Here is a 23,241-nt window from a genome sequence, read left to right as displayed (position 1 = left end):
ATGGTTAAACTGCATTTTAAAAGTGTTGGTCTGATACCATTTTAAAACTGCGTACTTGAAGCATTTCTTGTTGATTACTCATGTCCCGTCGATATTGTGGTGATAATCACCTTCGCATTTTAGTACTAAGGTTGTAATATTGTGTAACTCCACTAGAACTTGATAATTCTCACATCTTATCGCAGATGGTCGTCTTTTTCCTTAAAGCTAATTCATAAGGTGGAATCTATCTGAATTAATGCAAACAAAACGAATCAAAATGGACATAATCAGCGAATTTCAGAAGAGGCTAGGGTTCACTTAAATTTCTAATTAAAATGATCCATTCTTCTATGATGTTAACATCACTGAAAGATCAAGCTCGGATGACATTTAGCTTCCATATAGCTTTTTGGTTCTGTAGGTTGAAAACTAGTTGGGGGTAAGTCAGCAGTGGTGATGGCATGGTTAAGGTTTAAATTTGACCACTGACATACATCGAAACACCAAACATCGGCGCCGATCATAACCCTTTAATTCATTCCAGACCTCCCGTCCACAGCCGAATGTTTTGAAGATTTTGAAACATTCAGCTGGCGCAGCAAAACACAAGCCGACCGCGCCAAACTAGTGACCGAACCAATTGTAGTCATGATCGGGGAAAGGCCAGTGTAAGGGTTGCACGTCCTGCAGTAGGTGTTTGAAATGTTTAAGAGTGTCCCCTCTCGCCCGGACAGTTGGCTGGTTGAGCGCATGCCATCTAATACGATGACGTATCTGTCGTTTAACCCTATCCAGACTGGGCTTTTTTGGTATATCTGGGACTGGGGGGGGGGTGCTCATTCGCCCCCCCCCCCTCATAACTTATGAACGGTATGATGTATCCTTCCCAAATTTCTAGGGAGTCATGTTCATGTAAAGTTTTATAATTCCTAGAATTTTGGTGACGTTGTGGCGTAATATGACGTAATTATGACGTCATTGATGTGATTTTATTGGCTAAATAGGGAATTCCCGTAATATCTAAAGTTATTAAACAAAATAGTATGTATTTTTGATTTTAAGGTATACCAGGACATATTACGTAAATCGTGACTAGGTTGACGTCAAAATGACGTCATTAAATGACGTCACGTGTTGTTAGCGACCCCTTGGGATCCGCCATCTTGGATCGGCCATTTTGAAATTTTCACAAATACTTTTTTTCCACCTATGACTTATGATCGCGTTAGAATAAGCACGACCACACCGTGTATTTTATTGTTTTGTAGTGTCACTTAGTTTTTTCTCCAATCATTTTCACAAGTAATGCCAATAGGTATTCTCTTCGAAAATTGCATGATAGGCAACTCTGAAGCAGTTTGTCACTGTTTATCAAGCCTTTGATGAAATTGCTCAGCTATATAAATCTATTATTTTTCTTCACCAACCATATCCCCACACTGTTCTAGCCCGAGCTATAATCTATAATGGAAATTATTTTCAGCCTCCAAATGACCTAGCTCAACATCTATTATGTACCAACTGTACACTGGCAACAGGCAATAGAATATATCATTCAAATAGACAATAGGTAAGAGCGGTGATGCCCAAAGGAAATTTGCATCGTGTAACAAGCCATTCACATTTTTCCGCCTGGAGTCTGCAGTGAAAATCAGTGTTTAACAATTTTTTTTTTTTGCAAGAGGGCCAAGTTCCAAGACGCTGAAAAAGAGAAACAAAAATAAGGGAAGGTTGCTAGCGTAGTCCTCGTAAACATGGAGGTTTCCATGCATGTCACATGATGCCGTGTTTAAACAACAGCAGTTATGTCGAAATCTTATGTCAAAACACAAGACTAGTCGTTACAGTTAGCACGGTGATACGGCGGTGTTGATATGAGCTGTATGGATATTTTTATTAAATGCAAACATAATGGTGCTTTCCTTGTTTTATGATAGTCAAATCTCAAAACAAAGCTTCAACTGTGACCTTTGGAAATTAGTCATTCACCTTCGAGGAATAAAGAAGTATATTGTCAAAATTGCTTTTAATAGATTACTTGTATCCAGCCAACAGGTAATAGTATATTTTAAATGATTAGATTAAGTAAGTAAAGCACATTGTTAAACTAAATTTTCTTAAATCACGGTGCTTCTTGACAAGGTGGTCAAGCGTCGAGCTAGATTCAAGGGCACTAAAAACTTAAGGACTAAGGATAAGGAAGGTTGCTGGGGAAATCTATCTAAACAAGGAAGGTTCCCAGCTACTTGCTTTGCAAGTCACATGACGTCATGTTTGCCCACATTCAGTCAGGCCGTAAATTTGATGTGAAGGAGGTAAACTCGAGATTAGCCATTGAAGTTAAAACGATGATATAGGTCATGCATATATCTTTGCTTTTCTGAATTGTATAAATCTTCCATTGTGTAGTCAGGTTTCTGCCATGACATTGAGTCTTTTTTTCTAATCGTTCCTAAGATCAATGTCGAATAAGGGATTCAGCTTGAGATATTCGGCATTGATTGCAAATTTTGTGGGTCCTTTTTTCGTTGAGGGGCATAGTAATATCTGATTGCTCATAATTCCTAAGCAGCCAGGTAATGATGAACTGTGAGCTTTGCAATTAGACATAGGTGATATTTGGTAAGGACGGCAAATAGTTTGTACAAATCGCAATTAAGATAGTTTGCTGTCAATATCATAAAAATGAGGCAATCAGGAAAGTTACTGTGCATGTTGTCAGAAGTGATATCTAAACATAGGCAGTGCTTTGAATAATGATTCTATCATTGTAACTTTTTATTTGGCATATTTTAACGGCGTTTGTTTCATACCATTTTAAATCTTTGTTTTGAAGTATCTCTTGTCAATTACTTTTTCCCCGTCGTTATCATGGTGATAATGGCCTTCGCATTTTAGTACTAAGCTTTTAACATGATAGTTTTAGTCGAATAGAACTTGATAATTCTTATCGTAGATGGTCTTCTTTTTCCTTCAAGAAAATATACCCATTTGGTGAAATCCATCTGAATTAATTCAAAACAAGATAATCAAAATGGACATACAAATCAGCGAATTTCAAAGAAAGGGTTAATTCTTTAAAATGATCCATTCTTCCATGTTTTTTTACACCATCGAGGGATCAAACTCGGATCATGGTTAGCTTAAATATAGCTTTAAGGTTGTGTAGGCTGGAACCAAGTTGGGAGTCAACCGTGGTTATGGTATGGTTATTTAAATTTGACTACTGACTTACTCCGAAACACCAGACGACGCGCCAAACACAACCCGGCAACCCATTCCAGACTTTCCACCCACAGCTGGATGTTTTGAAGATATTCAGCTGGCGCGGCAAAACACAAGACGACCACGCCAAACACCTGTCGGCCTAAGCCAATTTAGCTCCCGAACCAATCCTAATCATGGTAGCGAAGCCATGTTCGGCTATGTGAAACAGGCCCGGGGGGCTTAAGGGTGCGCCCCAGGTACCTGTACCCAGGGACATGCTAGTGCAAGGGGGGGACGTCCTGCAGTAGGTGTTTGAAATGTTTGAGAGTGCCCTCCTGTCATCCGGACAGTTGGATGATTGGGCGCGTGACATCTAAATACGATGGCGTACCTGCCGTCTGAAAATATTAAGGAAGGTTGCTAGGGTAGTTCTTATAAACAAGGAAGGTTGCTATGCATGTCCGATGACGTCATGTTTACACACAAGCGGCCATGCCACAAACATGTCAAGAAAGTAACTCCAGACTAGCCTGTTGAAATAACACGACCATGCTGTGCATGTTATCATTTTGAAGTGTCACAAGTGTCACCTAGTCTTTTCTCCTATCGTTTTATTACGAATGACTATATCAGATGAACTTCAGTTAGATATGGACCTTGGGGCGAGGCAATGGGGAATTTTATGTAACGAGAGGAAGGATGGTGGTGGTGGTGATAATGATGACGCAACGAAAAATAGGCAATGGAGTCTCCAGTGTGCTCTATTCTTTCAAGGCCAAAAACACAGTACACTAAAACACAGAAAGGAAGAAAATTAAATTAAGTTGTTAGGGTAGTCGATAATTATTACAAGTAAGGTTTTTATGCATGTCACGTCACGTTAAAAAACAAGCAGTCGTGCCGCAGAATTTATCTCTATTTTGGCGATTAAGTTATTTAGCACCGGACACTGCATGCTTTTATTGGGTGGTTATACCAATGACCAGACCTTATGACACCATATATACCTCGGGGTTGGCTCTAGGCAGAAATAGCAAAACCGACTGGCTGTTATGGCCCAGAAAAATTGTATGAAAATTATTTAATGCTTTCTTATCAACACAAATTAATAACTGCAACAAATTTTACTTGTTCTTACAGAAAAATACCGCATTAGGTTCATGTTTTATATGCCTTCATATTCTAGTTGGTCTAACAACAGTATCAAGTTGCGGAGATATTCTGAGATTTCCTTCGACAATCACCGTGCACGACTATGTACGACTCCAAAGTACGCTGTCAGCCCCTCTGACTGCAGTGACGGCTTGTGTCCGCATGAGAACAGACGAAGCTCACAGCGGCACATTGTTCAGCTACGCCACCCAGCGATATCAGAATGAATTTCTCTTCTTCGGTGATACGTCTCACACTACATTTTCAGTAGGTTCCGTTGTATTTTCTTATACCAAAAACGGTATTAAAGTTGTGAATAAAAATTCGCCTGGTTGCATTTATTCTTTCGGAATTTGCAGTTTATGATTTTAAAATGTTGTTAACGTTAAGACACACCAAAAAGTAATTTTTTATCCCCAAGGTTTCAATTCAATTCTCTGGCACTGGCTCCGTGGATCTACAAGTCTTGGATGGCATGTGGCACTTGGTTTGCTTCACATGGAAGAGTTCCAGCGGCGATTGGAAGATGTACACAGACGGGCGTGTTGTAGGTTCAGGTACTGGCTATGCTGTCGGAAGGTCAGTCAATCCAGGTGGTGTTTGGGTCCTCGGCCAGGAGCAAGATTCTCCCGGAGGATCGTTCCAAATTAACCAAGCCTTTAGAGGAGACATTTCAAGCTTCAACGTCTGGGACGATGCCATGACTGACTCACAAATATTACAACTACTTATAAACGTCACCGCTTACCGTGGAAGCGTGCTAGACTGGGAAACTGTTGGGAAACTAGTGTATGGCGAAGCGCAGTTGTATCGGGTGGAATGTGGTATGTGTTTCATTACATTTGCCAAAAAGATTGCGTTTGTCTTTATGACTGTTTGTTTTATCTGTGTGTTTGTTTGCTTGTTTGTTTGTTTGTTTGTTTAAACAGCTTACAGTAACTTGTTTGACCATTATGATAGTCAAGTGAGGGTCAGGAAAACGAAGATCAAATTGAACAATTTAAACTACCGAATATACTATTTTGTATTCTCGACTTCGGTTGGCCTTGATTTTCTGTTTGGGCTCCCTATCTGTTGACCTAGGAGTCGACGGATCGTTGTCATTTTTTTGCATATTTCTTAAGTAGAAAAGTACACAATTTGATAATATTGTACATATAACATCAGGACCAATTTCAATAAGTTGTGATATGTCACTAAAACATTTGACATAAGGAGGGGGATGACGATTGTTTCCAGAATTGTTTTCAAAAAATGGATAACTTAATTAAATTGATTGACTGGAAATTCATTTTTGTGGCACTTTAGAAATTGACATGAAAATCATCAAATCATCAAGTGTGAAAGTTTTCTGGTCCAGCTAACTTGTTAGGATTCAATGCTTCAAGTGTATTCCTCGTCTCCTCTGTGACCTCTCTGTCCCTTTAGTAACGGTACGGACGGTCTGACCTTTATCCTAGAGAAAGATTACAAGTCCAATGTTGTAAGAACGGTGGCAAACAAAATTGCTGATATATTCGCATACTCCTGATCTGTCTGGGCAATAGACCCATCTAACCTGACTGAGCTTCCAGCCTTTTGCCTAGCGTGTAGTCGTACGCGTGTGTTCACATATTTCCAGAATGATTCTTGATGCCCTTAACCAGTCTGTGCTCAAAGTCACTGCACTTTCGTGTAAGACTCCGAAGGGAGTTCCTTTCAATTGCGTAAGGTATATAGTCAGCCGGTGATTTAGCTTGCTTCCATTTTCCACATACATGCCTTTCTCTTCGTCTTCTTTGCCCTCATGACTAGGATATTCATGTATAGCTTGTCTGTCTAAACGAGAGCTGATTATCTGCCAGTGGCATGGTCTAGGATGTGCAATCATTAACTTTACACACCATAGTTATTCCGCGACCAAGATCCGTGTTAGTGCGCTACAAGAAATAGACGAAAAGGTTTCGAGCGCCTAGGTTAAGTTCACATTTCTCATAAGGTGCTGCTGACTGATATTAGATTCTAACCTGGCTAAAAGCGCATTGGATTGGTGTTTTCTTGGTGAAAATTGAGTTTGGGCCCGAACCCTACTTCCTGATATTCATCCGCGTTAATAGGAACGAGACCCTTTTGCCCGAGATTGATCTTTGTGGCATTCTTTGTCTGATGTTGCTTTGCCTTAGGACTATAAAAATAAAAAAAACTTTAAAAAATCTAGAATTTTCCTTATGATTGGTTCGATTAAACGTGGATTTGAAGAAACAAATCTCAATTGGTCATGCAGCGGAAGGGATATGTTTTCATCCCATACACAGTCACTTTGCTTCAGAATGATTCCCTGGGAGATCAAGAGAAGGTATCTAGACTCGGGGGCGTGAAGCCCTCAATTGAAACCTAAAATATTAAAAGTAAATTGGGGCGTGCCCCCTTAACAAAGAAATCAAAATGTGTGGACTTTATTGCCTCAAACTAGAAGGACACGCGTTGATGGATATTATGCATGCCACCAATGATACTAACCTATTTGTATGCAGTATGTTTATGATCAGATCTAGACCAGATAATGACTGACCGTAACGCCTGGAGGAGGAGAGCAAGCTTAGTCCGGCCAAGTCGCCCAATATGATGATGATGATGATGTTTGTGATTATTATAAAATATATGGTAATATATCCATATTTCCAATGGTTTTCCAGAAATTTCACTCGGGCAAGATCGTTGCAACATCACTGACGATGAAATATGTAACACAGCCTACAACAACACGATAACAGAGCCTCACCGAAGTTCTGAGTTCGTCCCTGGGGCAGGTGACTCCCTTATATGTGACAACGGCTTGGCAGAAGGATGGTACCGGTTTGAGGCTCACAGTCAAAGCGTACAAATCCCGGAAGGTTGCGTGCCGGAGTACCATTGTGGAACACAAGTTCCCTTATGGCTTGACGGCACCCATCCCATTAGCAGCCAAGTAGCGGTCAAAGAAGTATGTGCCAACTATGGTGTTTCCGGTAACTGCTGTAGTCATAGGACTCAAATAAGAATTAAAAGATGCACTGCAGATGGAGGGAACGTGTTTTATGCGTATTGCCTGTCGCCTACATCTGGGTGCAGCCAAGCCTATTGTGCTGGTAAGTTACTTAATTCAACACTGCACGAAATGGCCTCGTATCCCGGCGTATACGTACAGGGATTCCTCCGGAAATATTCCATATCCCGGTGCGGATTTAGTGTATCCGATATAATTAACGGATACGCTAAATCCGCACCGGGATATGGAATATTTCCGGAGGAATCCCTGTACGTATACGCCGGGATACGAGGCCATTTCGTGCAGTGTAAGGTGTAGGGGAGTCATTACAGTTATTATAAATAGACAACAAAGAGTATTTCAGCATCTATCGGCATTAACTCAATTTAAAGATATTGGAGTCATTATAATTAATGAATTGATGAACGAGGCCTTCACAGGTTGTTGCAATGTTTCATTTGCAAGTTCTTGCCCGATGGCTAATTGCAACATGAAACAATTCAAAGAGAGGTTATACTCTGCAGATAGTGCGAGTTACATAGTTTTACCTATCATTGTCATGGCATCACTTGGATATACACAACCGAAATTTCTTTCATCTCGAAACGACGAATATTTGTCAATGGATGATGCTGGTTCAAACTTGAGATTTCGCCATATTTTCATAAACGTGAAAGAATGCATAGTGTCAGTTCTAAAAAAACTAGTAAATGTGTAAAATGTTTCAACCTCTTCTATTCTTATCAATTGTACACACAATACATGTATCCGCCACACCCTTAATTCAGTCGACCGATATTGATTCCTTATTCAGGACTCCATGTTTCAAGCTTTCCTTATTTTTTCTACATTGCAGGAAACCAATTGCCATGTCCTGCTGGTCACGTCTGGGGTAACGAGTATGGAAAATGCGTCAGTGAGTTGTTTTTTTCGATTATTTATAGCACTAATAACATATTCTACAATGAATGTTCTTTAATATCAATCATACTATCATGGGTTATTAGTCATCTCTTATTGTGGGAAAGCGTGGACTGTATATGAAAGTAATTTACATTTAGAATTTAACATATCTAACTCAATCCCCGGTCATTGCATTTACATACTATCGACGTTGCACCAATTTTACCCCGTTTCAGTTTTTGGTAACCATATTTTTAAAATCCTTAAGTGCACACATACGCCCAAAGCCACACGCTTAGTCCTATAATATTCCTTTTCGTCCCATCCACTACCCAACCACCCCAGTTTCACCTATATTTTCAGGCTAATGGTATTCTTCGTCTGTTGCATCTCCTTCTAATTCTGAGGGTAGTTTTGACCTATGACCTTATGATACTTGTGCTATTTCGTTATTATCCATAGCGATTTTTGGTAAGATTCAATTAACACTAATCATGAAAGCTAGCGAACCAGAATCTTTTTCTGTTACACGTCGACATCAGAGATTACCTTGCACGTGTCAGTAAAAAAAATGCAAAATATAAGACTGCTTAAATAAGGTAACATGTAGTTCCTCAAAATTTCTTGTCCACGACATTGTAGACGCTTTTGATCGAACCCTTGTATATTATCGTCGGTAGCCACTATGGTAACAAGACCATTTAAATTGCGACACAAGTAGCATGCAGTATTATACATTCAAGTGTAATACTTGAAAGGTAGTTGTCAAATGCAGCTAAATAATCAAGTGGTGGTAACACTGATAATGTGGTCATCTGGGTAAATATCCAATGTGTAACTACACTAAAATTTCAGGTCCTTTGGTTTACATGCTAAGGCACTGGAGGCCAAAATATTCGTTTTGGGGACAGAAAACCTCAATAAAATCGTTTTAAAGGCAATGTGAAAATGAAACCGTCCCAAACGGCCGAACGCCGTCTGTGACAGGCGTCCACTGAAATTCAATGCGTCTTGAATTATGGCGACAGACGGCCTTGGACGGGTTGTAAAACTCTTGATGACACGTCTTGGACGGTCTCAACGGCCTGAAAAATGCCGGACGCGTCTAGATTGGCTCATTTGACGGCGTTGTTGACGCCGTAGAAAACGTGCCAGACGTCTTGGACGGCGTCCGCGCGGGCCCCCCGCCGGGTTGCAGACGCCGCCCGGGGGCCGATAGGGACGGGCGCCGAACGACGCCAGGGACGGGCGCAAATGGCGTTTCTGACGCGGACGCGTCTAGATTGGCTCATTTGACGGCGTCGTTGACACCGTAGAAAACGTCCCAGACGTCTTGGATGGCGTCCGTGCTTCCCCCCGCCGGGTTGCAGACGCCACCCGGGGGCCGCTAGGGACGGGCGCCGAACGACGCCAGGGACGGGCGCAAATGGCGTTTCTGACGCGGACGCGTCTAGATTGGCTCATTTGACGGCGTCGTTGACACCGTAGAAAACGTCCCAGACGTCTTGGATGGCGTCCGTGCTTCCCCCCGCCGGGTTGCAGACGCCGCCCGGGTGCGCTAGGGACGGGCGCCGAACGACGCCAGGGACGGCGTCCGGGCATGGTTATGATTTTTATGGCCGCTTGGGGCAACACAATATGCAGCCAGACTGGTGTAGAAGACCACCCACGGCCACCTTGGCCTCAAACTGGAAGCTAAATTAAACGAAGTTCTTCTCAACGTGTATATCTTATAACATTGCTCCACGGTTGAAAAACGTTAATAATGTCCTTGGTTTAACACAGCGGCGCAGCTTTGTGAAATTCAATCCTGCCTTTGAAGTTTGACTGCGTGCTCCGGCAAAGTGGACGGGCGCATACAAGTCATCAAGGGTGGGTGCAAATTTAAAAAAAAAATGTTTTGATCTTCCCTATTGTCTCATAAATTAAGACAGGAGATATTCTTAGTATGTATTCTACAGTATCCTTATGTTATTTTTATTTTGTGGGGTCCAAACAACATCCTCAGTTTGATAATTGCTACCCCGTAACCGGAGTCGGAAGGGCGGCAAGTATGCCAGACGTGCCGCAAGTTGGTGGGTTGAAATCATTTTCTGTTGTCTAAATATACATTTTCACAGCATCGTCATCGTTTATTAAACCAACAGATATAGTATACAGGTATTCTACGATGTTCTTATGTGCCTTTTTATTCTTTGGTATTTAATAACAACATCCTATTTCATCATTTCTTTCGTAAGTGGGGAGGGCACCGTGAGAAGTCGACGGTAACTCTATTAAAGATCTGCTTTAAATTGTATTATTGTAACCAAACATCAACATAAAATACTTGTTCACTTACCAGTCTCCGCTAAAATAAACTCAGCCAGCTTGATAAAACTCAGCTTCTTTGGTGATATCCCTTTTTTCTGCCGACGGAAGTTTGTTGACTTTCGATCCAAGATCGCAGCGGCGGGCCCGCCACGCCAAATAATGTTCGTATCATGATTCTTCTAACTTTCGAGGTCTTGTTTGGCGATATAAACTCATTCACTGGAATAAAACCGAACCCCGGATGCTGTAGAAAGATACAGCTGCTTGTAGAAGTAAATTCCATCCTCCAAGACTGCGAGAAATCCAAGAAATGGGCAAAAAATACAGCAAAACGTGTACTGACTGAACAAATGGTCTGTTACAGTTAACGGTCAAATCAAAACTACCGCTCAAATTTGCGCATGTGCAGAAGCTAAAAACGTGCTTTTCGCACGTTGTAAATGACGACAGACGGAAGCGTCGGGTGAATAATTATTTTATAGCCCCGTTCGACGCTGTTTCTGACGTTTCCAGCGGCCAGGGAAGCCACCCAGGCGTCCAACTAACAAACGGACCGGACGGCTTGGACGCGCGCGACGTGTCCGCCGCCGTTTCTGACAGGACAGACGGCCTGGGACGGGCTCCGACGCATAAAGACGCACTCAGACGGCGTCCAAACATTTTGAGACGGTTTCTTTTTCACAGAGGATTTATCTGAAAAAAAAAATGAAAAAAAAACCTCTGGGGTTTTGCACTCCCTCTACCTGCATACCAAATTTCAGCCCATTTGGCCCAGGGACGACAGAGATTTGAAGATCTGACAGGAGAAGGAGGAGGAGAAAGAAACATTACAAACACAATATGTACCGCCCATACCTATAGCTTGGGCGATACATACATATTTGAATACTACAAGACGAACTTTCTCTACTGACCATAAATACATTCAGTCAATATATACACTTAAAATCAACAATCGAATTCGGCTTGCAAATTGAGAGGTCAGATATAGCAAATCAAAATACACTTAAAATATAGTGGAAATCGGAGCAGCATTGTCCAAGTACAGATTGATGTCGATTGCGCGATCAGCTGCAGTGATTTATCATACATGTCATATAGGGGACAGCACTATTCCTGTTCCGTTCTGTTCTGTTCTACAGTACAACAAGTCTAGGTTATTTGAGGAGCGAGTCTGTTTGCCACTGATACTCTATCTGTTAGGCGGCAGGAGGTGACGGTATTGACTCGATGTTAAAAGAGAGTTAGCAAACTTCAAAGTCAGGTTCTCACGCCGCAGGTGGAAAGAAGATAAAGCGATTATCAGACCACCAAGACGGCAAAGATATCTAATAATGAAAGAAAACCGTTCCCAAAACAAAACAAACAAACAGAACACGTATAACTCTGAAAACTAACGCCAGCGCAATGATGACATGGTTTATTATTCAATATTTTACAGTAAAACAAACAAACAAACAAACAAACAGCCTTGCAGGTAACCATTGGTAACCTGAATTGCGCTGGAGGTTACAGTTAAATATAATTTATACATTGAACGAGAGAGATTACAGTCCGATAGTTTAAAATCGCAATTTCTATTGTATAAATAATTACATCTGTTCGTTTACAGACTGAATTATTATTTTCGACCAAGATTGCATAATTCATTCGATACAAACGGTAGTAATATATCGATAAACTACATACATAAAATCAATTCCTACATTCCGTTCATTTCTAAAAAGGACACATTAAAACAATGACATGGTAATGCATTTCGTCTGCACCAAAAAAAAACACAAGAAAATCAAACATCTCGCAACTAATGACAGAACGCCCTCCAAATGTGTTTAAGACTGTCCCAAATGCACATGAAGTCAAAGTCTAAACCTTTGACCGTCAACCTTGACTATAACGTTGGGTAACATAAATTCGGGATTTTTCCGATAATGGTTGACTGAAATCAATCTAGCAGAACAATAAATCATCCTTTTTTCTATTATTCTGTCAGTATCATGTACTATCTTTGCACTAATCATATATATGGTAGATTTTGTCTCTAGTCGTGCTGACACCATAATATTTCAACTTGAAACTACCGTCCGCCGCACGCACAATGACGGTGCTGTTGGACAGGGGTGAACATTAATTCGGGAGAGAAGATTCGTCTTGAATATCTTACCGCTAATGACATTTTATACAGCAGCTATTCGTTCCATCCTTGGCTTGAGGAGAGTGCTATGGTTAAAGACGTGTCCAAGTAAAAAAAAAAAAAAAATACACGAAAAAACGGCCGTACCGCACACATCAGGCCTCCGGGAACAACCCGTGTGTTGAGTCGGTAGAACGTCACTCAAAGTCAACCCCCACCGTCATGGAAATTTGTACATTATTTATCGGGGCGTCAGCTGGATGCCGTAGAAATGGTAATACTACTATGTCCATGTGTTTCTGCTTGTGCTAAGAGCAAACTTTGAGGAAAATATCGCAATCAGTCCACCATCACACACAACACTTAGACAAAAAAGTGTTCCTCGCAAACGTTTGTCGTCTGCCGAATAGCAGGATTCTGGGTAACGAATATGGTGGCGGGAAAATTCACCGTAGTGCCGTAGCCATTGGTTGTAGCAACAAAGAGGAGTTTTGATGATTAATCACACTTAGAGTCCAGTTGTAGGTTAGCAAAAGAAATTCTAATAAGTTGTATTGTAAATAATTGTGTTGAGCAGGAAGCGGATGTGACATTTATAAACCAGCGAACAACTATGCAGTATAATTCTCCCACGAAGCCCTCAGACTGTGACAATAAGGACAGAGAGTTTTTGACGTAGCCAACTTCTAATGCATGGTTATCGAAGCTTTTCAGACAGTGTTCTGAATACGTTGGTCTGTCAAGTTTGCATTTCTAGCGGTATTACTGCTGTTGCATCTAGCACATATCCCTAAATACCCCGTTTTCGAAAAATCGCGAATTTAAGTACCCCGCGAATTTATGTTACCAAACGTTAAGACTTATTAGAAAAAAAAATATATATGCCGGCTTAGTGCGTTTCGGAAAGGCGCCAGAGGTAAATACAGTGGCAGCGAAAAAAAGCTTGAGTGGAGTTATTTGTTAGCATAACGAACTTTATTTCACTAGCTTTTCTTATGAACTATAGTTCAACTACCTCATACATAAGCGAAATGATGTTAACCTTTTCAAGTGATATATCAAAACGTTTCTCATTGACTACGGTGTACGTTGCTCATTTGCATGAATCCTATTAATTGATCATCTTCGCTAGCCCAATAACACAAGTTTTGATTGAATTATCTTCGCAATTATTCTTATAAACTATGTGAATAAAGCCCTCGTTTGCCGTAATATTCACATTTACTTAGCTTCCAAATACTGCAATAATAAAATCCCCACCATTCAACCCGATTACCGTCCAATTCATTAAAAGCGTATCTATCTTCAAACCACGCAGACAGAGCCAAGTGTTTAACACATGAAATGCATATGGACTTCACTGGAGTCAACGAGGAAGAAAGGAGTGTGCGCTGATTACATCAACCCAGGAGAAATAAACAATGAATCCAGGATCACAAGGCCAAACAAAATAAACAAACAAAAAATACAGGATAGAAACAAATGAGACACAAATTAATAAAAGCTCTCACACAAAACATCTACTATGCCCAATGTTGAAGAAACCTTGTCTCTGTGTCCTTCCTTTATCCTTTATGTGTTAGCTATAGTCTTCAGAGAGCATCTAAAAGAACCTATATAAGTCACATGTTCAAAAATAAAATCCTTTATTGTAGGCGTCAAAAGATTTATTCGGAACTTATTCGAAAATCAAGCTTTATTATTTCAATTTATTCCTAGTTGAATCTTATCAGTAAAAGAGGGATGTAGATACTGTTCTCTCTTGTTAGAAACAGAAAATCAAATAATGATAGCCAGTTTCTGTGCCTTAAGTAGCAAGTTTGCCAAAATGGTATTTTTCACATACAAATCAACAAAGGCCTCCCCTGACCTTCTATAAATCACAAAGCCGACGGCTACATCAAAACCAAATCCCTAGGGAATGCATTCGTGCAATTCCTGAAATTCTTTTAAAGTGATCGTAATACTGTTATAAATGCCTCAGCCCTTGAGGCGTCGCCAGAAACATGATGGTGCACGCGGTGTCGAATTGCATATGAAATACGTCATGCATGACGCTTCCATGCAACTTGCTGTTACTGATTCAGGAGTCTATCCTGTTCTGTCGCTGGACAAAAACCTTTTTATTGTTTTGTATAAAGAAGGGTTATGACTAAATAAAGATCATATTATGAGGTTCGTTATTGCTCATGAGAACTATATTTGGCAAAATACACCTCGACATGTGGACTGTTAATGCACAATAAAAGGTATTGTTACGTTGTCAATATCAATATTTCTTTTTTACTCAGTTACACATGTCAAGTTTTTGATAGTCCAAGAAATGCAGCGGATTTTCTTTAAGAAATAGTTATTGAGTATGCGACTTAGATTTAAAAAAAAACATATGATCATTTAAATCATCCCTCAAGTTATCTACATACCAAAAGCCATGAAGATACGACAACCCCTTTTTTACTTATTTCATTTCAAAGCTTGAAGCAAAATTTGCTCCCTGAAGGAGACCAATCATACACAACTTACTCTCCCTCTAAAGAGCTATATAACACTAAAAAATATGGTTATAGGGCACGTTCAGAACACGAGATATCAAAATCGGATATTCAGCTGCAATACCTTAGCAAGTCGCTAGGGGGTGTCCAAATCTAATCATCTTAATGTCTTATCAAAACTTGCCTACCTAAAAAACATGTTGACAATTCATCCAGACATTCTCGATTTATAGTGTCGACATACTGAGACACAACCACACACACAAACGCTGTCTGAAACATAACCTTCTAGGCAGAGATAATAATTGTGTTCAACTTGAAGCGGGTGTAAAAAATATTTCGAAAATGCAGCGAACAAGAGTGGAGAACAAATCCCTTAAGGTGCTGTCAGATGTTCCAATATGAGATGTGAAAGATTCTAATGTCTTCGAATGAAAAGTTTTAAAGCTTTTCAGACAATGACCTGCAAACTTGAGTCTAACAGTTGTGCAGTTCCGTCGATATCAGTAGTTGCCTTTAGCATATATCGATAAATGTCCCATCTTTCTCATAAAGCGGACATACTTTATGCAGAAGATAAAGGTTAACTAGCGCTCAGAAGAGGAAATTTGCAACGTTGCCAAAATATGGTGCCACCTATGAGGCTTGATAGTTTTCTCAGAAATTTTGAGATTTTGGTATGTTGATTGGTATTGCAAATGAGGTAATGGAAATTGATAAAAGACTGTTTTGAAATTAATAGCTATGGGAAAATGTGTGGCATTGGCACCGACATCTACATGCCCCCCCCTTTTTCCTAATCATTGAGTGAATAGACAGTGGTTCAAGGTCAAGGGGTCAACGTTCGACTTCTTCGCCCCACCTTGTATGGCATTCAATTTTGGAACGCTATCTCAACGGAAGTAACGTACTGTTGTACCACATAAAATATAGCTTTTCGTATGATATTAACCCTATCTAGACCGAGGGGGGCTAAAAGTGCCCGCGCCAATTTTGACATCGTATAACTGTCCAACGACGTATGGTAGGACAATCAAACTTGGTGACTTTTCCTAAAATTTAGTTGGCAACAATATTATGATAAAATTATAAGTTTATCATTTCTCATGTTGCCATGGCAACGGGTTTCTGAAGAGGCATTTTATGCAAATTTCACTAATTTCGATTTAAACATGGTTGTTTCCAATGTTTTCTTGCTCAACCACACTTGTTTCCTACATGAATAACATCATATGTGATTTAATGTAACTGTCATGATTAAGTATTCATAAATAATGCTAATTTGATGACGTCATCGCTCAAAATCCAAGATTGCGGACAAGATCATCATTTTTGGTATAAACAGGCTTTTTTGCCTTTAAATTCGTCACAACCTGGAATTTTCTTAGCCAGAAACATTTAGATTAGTGTTTTAAGTCTATTTTGATAGTTATTTGGGGTCATACATGGAAAAAATGTATTTAAAAAAATTTCAAAATGGCCGATCCAAGATGGCGGATCCCAGGGGGTTGCTTACAATACATGACCTCATTCTTCGACGTCAATTTTACGTCAACTTAGTCACCAAATGTCTTTGCATACCTTTAAATCAATAATATGCACTATTTTGTCTAATACTTTTAGATATTATGGGAATTCCCTATTTAGCCAATAAAATCACATCGATGACGTCATAATAACGTCAGATTACGTCATAACGTCACCAAAATTACAGGAATTATGAAACTTCACGTGAACATCACTCCCTGCAAATTTGGTGATGATAGAGTATACGGTTCGGAAGTTATGAAGGGGGGGTCGAAAGAGTCCCCCCCGGTCCAAGAAGTCTCAAAAAAGCCCGGTCTAGATAGGGTTTAAATATATTCATGTCAGCTTTCATGGCACTGACCTATTCTTTTCAAATTACAGATGAAACTCCATCAATCACCGAGAATCCTGTCCTACACCCACCTGTCATCAACCTTACTACATGGAAAGTGACCTTTACATGTGAGGTCAAATACGACAAGGACTTCGACGATGGTGCACGGTTTGCGGTCAAGTTCTTATTCGACCATGTTGAATATCCGGAGGTCAACGATGCTACAGAGTCCCCACTAGATCCAACCAAGAAAACAGTCGAGCTTGATGCAAAGTATTTGGGTGAATTTGTCTTATTTGGCACCCACAAATGGCATTCAAAAATGGGGAAAACGGTGAGTGAATTTTTTTTGGGTGGCTGAATTTTTTCTACAGCGGGTATCCTTAAATTATAAAAAGAATGTTGATTGATTTCCTGATGGAATCTACATCTTTGTTTCTCGTTTCTGAAGTTTTTTGTAAAAACAATTTGGTACTGCAGCGAAATGTGGGGGCTTGGCTTAAAACGGTATATTCGAATGAAAATATTTTCTAATGCTAGTTCCCAGCTTGCACTTTACGGCCAATTCATTGTGCACATCATGCGATTGATGTATGTGTTATTGTGTAACATTTAGCACGGTTATTGATGTATTATTACAGTAAGCATATAATAAGCCCATCGCTACTTTCCCTCGGTCGGTTTGAAGTTCCCATATCCACATAGTTAGGGGCTCCACCCATGTTGGGTATATTTAAAGCTTAAAGTTATCTAGCAGTTCTTACCAAAGTAAAAACCATTGGTAAGATTAACGCACGTTATTAGTGGCGTGTGGATGATGAAATAATGTTCTTTCTTTTTCTTTTCTTGCTATTGTCATTTACTATAAACGTGACATTTATGCCGTTTGTTTATTACTGTCATGTTTACATGTTCTACACATCTGTTGTCTGCCTTCCAGGTCTCTTGTCTTGTGCACGCCTACTGGAAAGACTTTAAACATAAGAAGAGTCGTGATCTCCACAGTAATGGATACTATGCTGGCATCAAGGTCATTATGTCTTCTTAATTTTCCACACTTACCAAATGATTCGGTAAAATTGCTACGACACTATACTATTAGGTAAATATGCCATACACATTTTGGTAAACATAATATATGGTCAAACTGCAAATTATCGAAAATTGTATTTTGTAGTAAAGCATGACAAAAATCCGAACTAGATTCTCTTTACATTTGCTCTATGTACCATAGAAAAAATTCAGATCATTTAGTCCGAAATAAGCAGTTTTGCCCTGAAAATGGCCAAAAAACTGCATAAAATCATGCATTTTCAATGTCTTTATAAAGTTGTGAAAAAACGCGGGTATTTCTCCACTCTACCACTGTGTGTGTTTTAATGTTTGAGACCAGTATGAAGTAGAGAAAAAGAAGAAACATAATGGATAACAATATAACGTTGGGTAAATTAAATTCGGGATTTTTCCGATAATGGTTGACTGAAATCAATCTAGCAGAACAATAAACCATCCTTTTTTTCTATTATTCTGTCAGTATCATGTACTAAATTTGCACTAATCATATATATGGTAGATTTTGTCTCTAGTCGTGCTGACACCATAATATTTTAACTTAAAACTACCGTCCGCCGCACGCACAATGACGGTGCTGTCGGACAGGGGTGCACATTAATTCGGGAGAGAAGATTCGTCTTGAATATCTTACCGCTAATCACATTTTATACAGCAGCTATTCGTTCCATCCTTGGCTTGAGGAGAGTGCTATGGATATAGATGTGTCCAAGTAAAAAAAAAATACACGGAAAAACGGCCGCACCGCACACATCAGGCCTTTGCTAACATCCCGTTTGTTGAGTCGGTAGAACGTCACTCAAAGTCGATCCCTACCGTCATGGCAACGTGTACATTATTCATGGCAAGTTAGCTGGATGCCGTAGCAATGGTTTTACTACTATGTCCATGTGTTCCTTGTTGTGTTAGGAGCAAACTTTGAAGAAAATATCGTCTTCAGTCCACTATCACACGCAACATTTAGACAAAAAAGTGTTCCTCACAAACCTTTTGTCGTCTGCTTGACGACAGGATTCTGGGTAACAATATGGCGGCGGGAAAATACACGTGCCGTAGGTTGTAGCAAAAAAGAGGAGTTTTGATGATTGATCACACTTAGAATCCAGTTGCAGGTTAGCAAAAGAGATTGTAATAAGTTGTCTTGTAAATAATTGTGTTTAGCAGGCAGGAGATGTGACATTTGTCTTATAAACCAGCGAACAACCGTGCAGTGTGAGTCTCCCACGAAGCCTCCAGACTCTGTAAATAAGCGACGGAGAGTTTTTGACGTCGCCAACTTCTTATGCATGGTTATCAAAGCTTTTCAGACAGTGTTCTGAATGCGTTAGTCTGTCAAGTTTGCATTTCTAGCGGTATTACTGATGTTGCATCTAGTACATATCCCTAAATACCCCGTTTTCGAAAAATCCCGAATTTAAGTACCCCACGAATTTATGTTACCCAACGTTACTCATAGTGTGATATTCATAGTGTGGCCTATCGTATTTTATTCTAAAATGCTATTAGTTGTCATTTGATAGTACGTTATTTGTCAAGACCATACCATTATGTAACAAGCGTATTTGTAAATTACCCTGGATTCCCGTAGTAATGTGCAAGACACTTTAAACACTTTTAACGCCTTTTTTTTAGTTCACTTAAATACTTGATAGATTCGTTTGTCGTCTATCATGGCTTGTTTATGATTTCGGTAAAAAAAAACGTATCTTCTCTTTAGATAAAATCTGCCCGACCAAACATTGGCGTATAGATTGTGTTTTCATCCTAAAACAAATGTGTGCATTGCCCTTTAAATAATGTCAAAGGCCAACGTTTATTGAAGTGCTGTTATTGTAAGACTGTCTCCCAGAAAAGACACTCAGTATACCTAAGGGTTTGCAGCTTCAGGTTGAGACCCTAGACTGCAGTGTGTTATATCTTTTTCCAGTTGTAGATGGATCATGCACCCCAGAAAGTAATACAGTTGCTTGGCTTGTTGGGGATATGCATTTTTTTTCATGAGCTGTATAGACTTTAACATTTTAAGAAATTGATAAATGAGCGCATATGTCAAACGTCAGGTTTATATGTTATATAATGTAAATTTGTAAACTTTGCTTAAAATATCATAAATTATGTTATTCCAGGCTGACAAAACGCACTTGGAGATACCAGAAGGAAAATCTGACACTATAAAGCTTCACAGCACAGTACCGTTCCTGTGTGATGATAAGTTGTGGTTTCATGAAAACAACTGTGTCATTGATATTGGGATAGAAGTAAGCGATGACGTCACCCCCGAGATTGACTGTGCATTTCAAATAAGAGCCACAAATTGGAACCCAACAACTCTTCGAGCTGAGTCGGAGGAAAAGACCATATATGCTACACAAGACCCGATAGATGGTGATCGCGTGAACGCGCTGGTTTTCAAAATATTTCCAAATGCACATTTTCATCATGACATCGAGGGCGATTTTGTCCCAAGTACATACAGTGGCTACACTCCAGATGACATTCATGTAAGTGATGTCAAAATATCTTGACACATTGATATTTTAAAAGATTTTAAGAGATAAAAACAAAAATTAGAATCTGAGAAATTGTACCCACTTTTTGTATCCAAGGGTATACTGAAAATAAGTATTAGTATATAATATTAAATATATACAGAATTTACTTAAATGTTATTTTCTAGACTACTAATCTAATTTGCAAAATCGTTCTAGTTCATTCATATGTATTGAAATTGACTCATTTATGTTAAACTTTATGTTATGTTAAACTATCTAAGTATAACATCATTCTGATATTTCCCTGCAAGTTTTAATCCTTTTTTGTCATCCAAAAACAATGTCTAAGGATATCACGAGTGATATATTGTTTTTACGGATAACGGAGTAACAACATATATTATGCAGGCTAGGCAAACTGATAACTTTATTATCAGCCTGGGGTTAAAAATATATTTTAGAAGCGCTTTTTAGATAGGAAGACAGCTTTGATTTTGGTGTGTTTTTTTTGTTCTAATAAAGGTTGAGGTGAAAACCATAGATGGGGGACAACCTGGCCATTGCAAGGGTGTCACCGACCCACACTACACTACCTTTGACGGCAAGTAAGTATACGAAAGACTACATATAATATTATTTCTCCATTCAATATATTCGTCACTAGTAGATATTTCCAAGCAAATCCATCATAATTTATATCGAATAAGTAAACTGAATTAAATTTATATGGCATGATTTCGATGCAAAAGAACTTTTTTTATTTCCCTATTCCTTAGATGTCGCACCCTTTCGCATGTTGTTAATGTCCACCCCCTTGAAATAGATAAAGTGCGGTACAAGAACTTCCCTGTGTGCAAAATAACTTGTAAGTTGTGCATGTCAAACACATTTGAAGACGAAATACATTTTATTTCAAATTTTAATCTGCCCCTTCTTTGATCACGAATGAAGCGACTTGTTCAAAGAAGCCAGCAAATTCCATCATTTCTGAAAGTTAACAAAAAAGATAACGCTATTATCTTCCTAAAATCACAAATTCCACACATTACAGACAAGTGGAATCATTCGTCTTCCATTGTCTTGAAAAAAAGTCGAACCAAATAAGTTAGAATTTCGAATTTTTTTGTGGAGGCACAAGCTTACAAAATTGTTTTCGGTCTGTGATCACCGTTTGTCATAGCAAGGTTATTTTTTTTAAAAGACGGATGTTCGCCTGGTGAAGGCCTTAGTCTCGTGATTCTTTCAAGTTAACAGTTACACCAGTTAAGTAGGTCATCGATCTGCAATCGACCTGCGTGCCGACATGCTAGACCGTGCTAACGGGATATAGAGCGACTGGCGGTCATAAACAGATTTACACGGACGCATTGCAGAAACTCTTGTGAAATTTTGGAAAGCTTGCAAATCGGGCGTAAAATACACTTTCAAGCTTCTCGGTGAAGCTTCCACAAAAAACAAACAGGCAGCACGCAGAGAAACAACACTGCTTTTAATGTTAAGGGAAGTAAATGATAATAGACTTACTTGACTACCTTGACGCCCCCTTGTCGTCCGATCTAAATTAGGCAGTTAGCCTCGGTCAGCAGCCTAAAATAATAGATTAACATAAAACTATATTATCAGACTAAAAATATGATTAAATGTGAACTTATACTGAGTAGAGCAGGCACGATTTTACTTTTCATTATTAAACATGACATTGTTGTTTCTGCTTTCCATCCTTTGCAGATATTACACGATTTTGTTCTTGGGCGAATTCCTATTTTATAAAAGCCAAGAAAGAAACTTTGAGGTGAGTTCGTATTCTATTTGCGCGGTATAAACACCCCTCGAAGAAAACAGAACAGCTTCGGAGACACACAACGGCAGTCTGTATTACATCGAACGTTTGGTCTCATTAAACATTTGCAAAAAACTCAAAGACTCATGATTGTTGTTTCAGTGCAAACATTGGCATTTATCTGTTGGAACCTCTACCAGTTGTATTTAACGCTCAATTGTACGCTTTCCAGGTCCAAGTACGTACTTGGTACTGTGGTGACCGAGGAGCTACCTGCCATTGTGCTGTCGCTGTCCGTGAAGGAAATGACATCGTGATCATAGACCTTTGCCACGTGGGTTGGGGTAACCATCACTACGCCTATCCAAAAATCACAGAAAAAACAGCAGGTAAAGAGGAAGGTATCCTGTCACCGGGGGTAGCAGTCTACAGGGATGCAACAAACAAAAGATTTGAAGTACGCATTTCTATCTCCTTTAAAACAGGTATTGTAATTTAGTAGAAATATTGACTGAGGAACTCCCTGGTTAGTAATAGAATGTAATTAGGCAAATCAGATTCTAATTTGCCTCGTTAATGATTTTTTTAAACCAACTGCATTCCATGATAGCTGTCGACTTTGCCACATTTCTACCATTATTGTTCATCTGCGCAGAATAATGACTCCGCCAGGAAGAAAAAAACAGCAATTTGTAGAGTTTGAAAATGAATTTCTAATCCAGATATGACGTTTTGACTTAGAACTGACTGAAGTAAACGATGTAATTTTTTTTTCGAAATCAGACAAAAATCAATTTGTGCGTTGATGTCATTCATAATGCTAATTTGCTGTGTTCTTAGTGAGATA

General features: G+C 39.4%; 1 protein-coding gene across 2 annotated transcripts in view; it reads left to right on the top strand.

Annotated features, from left to right (window-relative positions):
* The window catches only part of LOC136447510 (von Willebrand factor D and EGF domain-containing protein-like), a 43,321-nt gene that overhangs the window by 10,722 nt on the left and 9,358 nt on the right, over positions 1 to 23,241 (top strand). The window contains exons 2-11 of one of the 2 annotated variants that reach the window (XM_066446507.1): positions 4,376 to 4,608; positions 4,763 to 5,165; positions 7,017 to 7,448; positions 8,205 to 8,264; positions 17,099 to 17,385; positions 17,992 to 18,081; positions 20,249 to 20,623; positions 21,137 to 21,219; positions 22,343 to 22,406; positions 22,627 to 22,851. In XM_066446507.1, the coding sequence (XP_066302604.1) occupies positions 4,376 to 4,608; positions 4,763 to 5,165; positions 7,017 to 7,448; positions 8,205 to 8,264; positions 17,099 to 17,385; positions 17,992 to 18,081; positions 20,249 to 20,623; positions 21,137 to 21,219; positions 22,343 to 22,406; positions 22,627 to 22,851 (2,252 nt within the window). The remainder of the gene's footprint in view (positions 1 to 4,375; positions 4,609 to 4,762; positions 5,166 to 7,016; positions 7,449 to 8,204; positions 8,265 to 17,098; positions 17,386 to 17,991; positions 18,082 to 20,248; positions 20,624 to 21,136; positions 21,220 to 22,342; positions 22,407 to 22,626; positions 22,852 to 23,241) is intronic. The other variant, XM_066446509.1, reaches the window with a different exon arrangement.

This window comes from Branchiostoma lanceolatum, chromosome 13 (assembly GCF_035083965.1).
Source record: "Branchiostoma lanceolatum isolate klBraLanc5 chromosome 13, klBraLanc5.hap2, whole genome shotgun sequence".
Lineage (NCBI taxonomy): Eukaryota > Metazoa > Chordata > Leptocardii > Amphioxiformes > Branchiostomatidae > Branchiostoma > Branchiostoma lanceolatum.
Note: the sequence above shows the minus strand (reverse complement) of the source record. Positions and strands in the feature narration are given on the sequence as shown.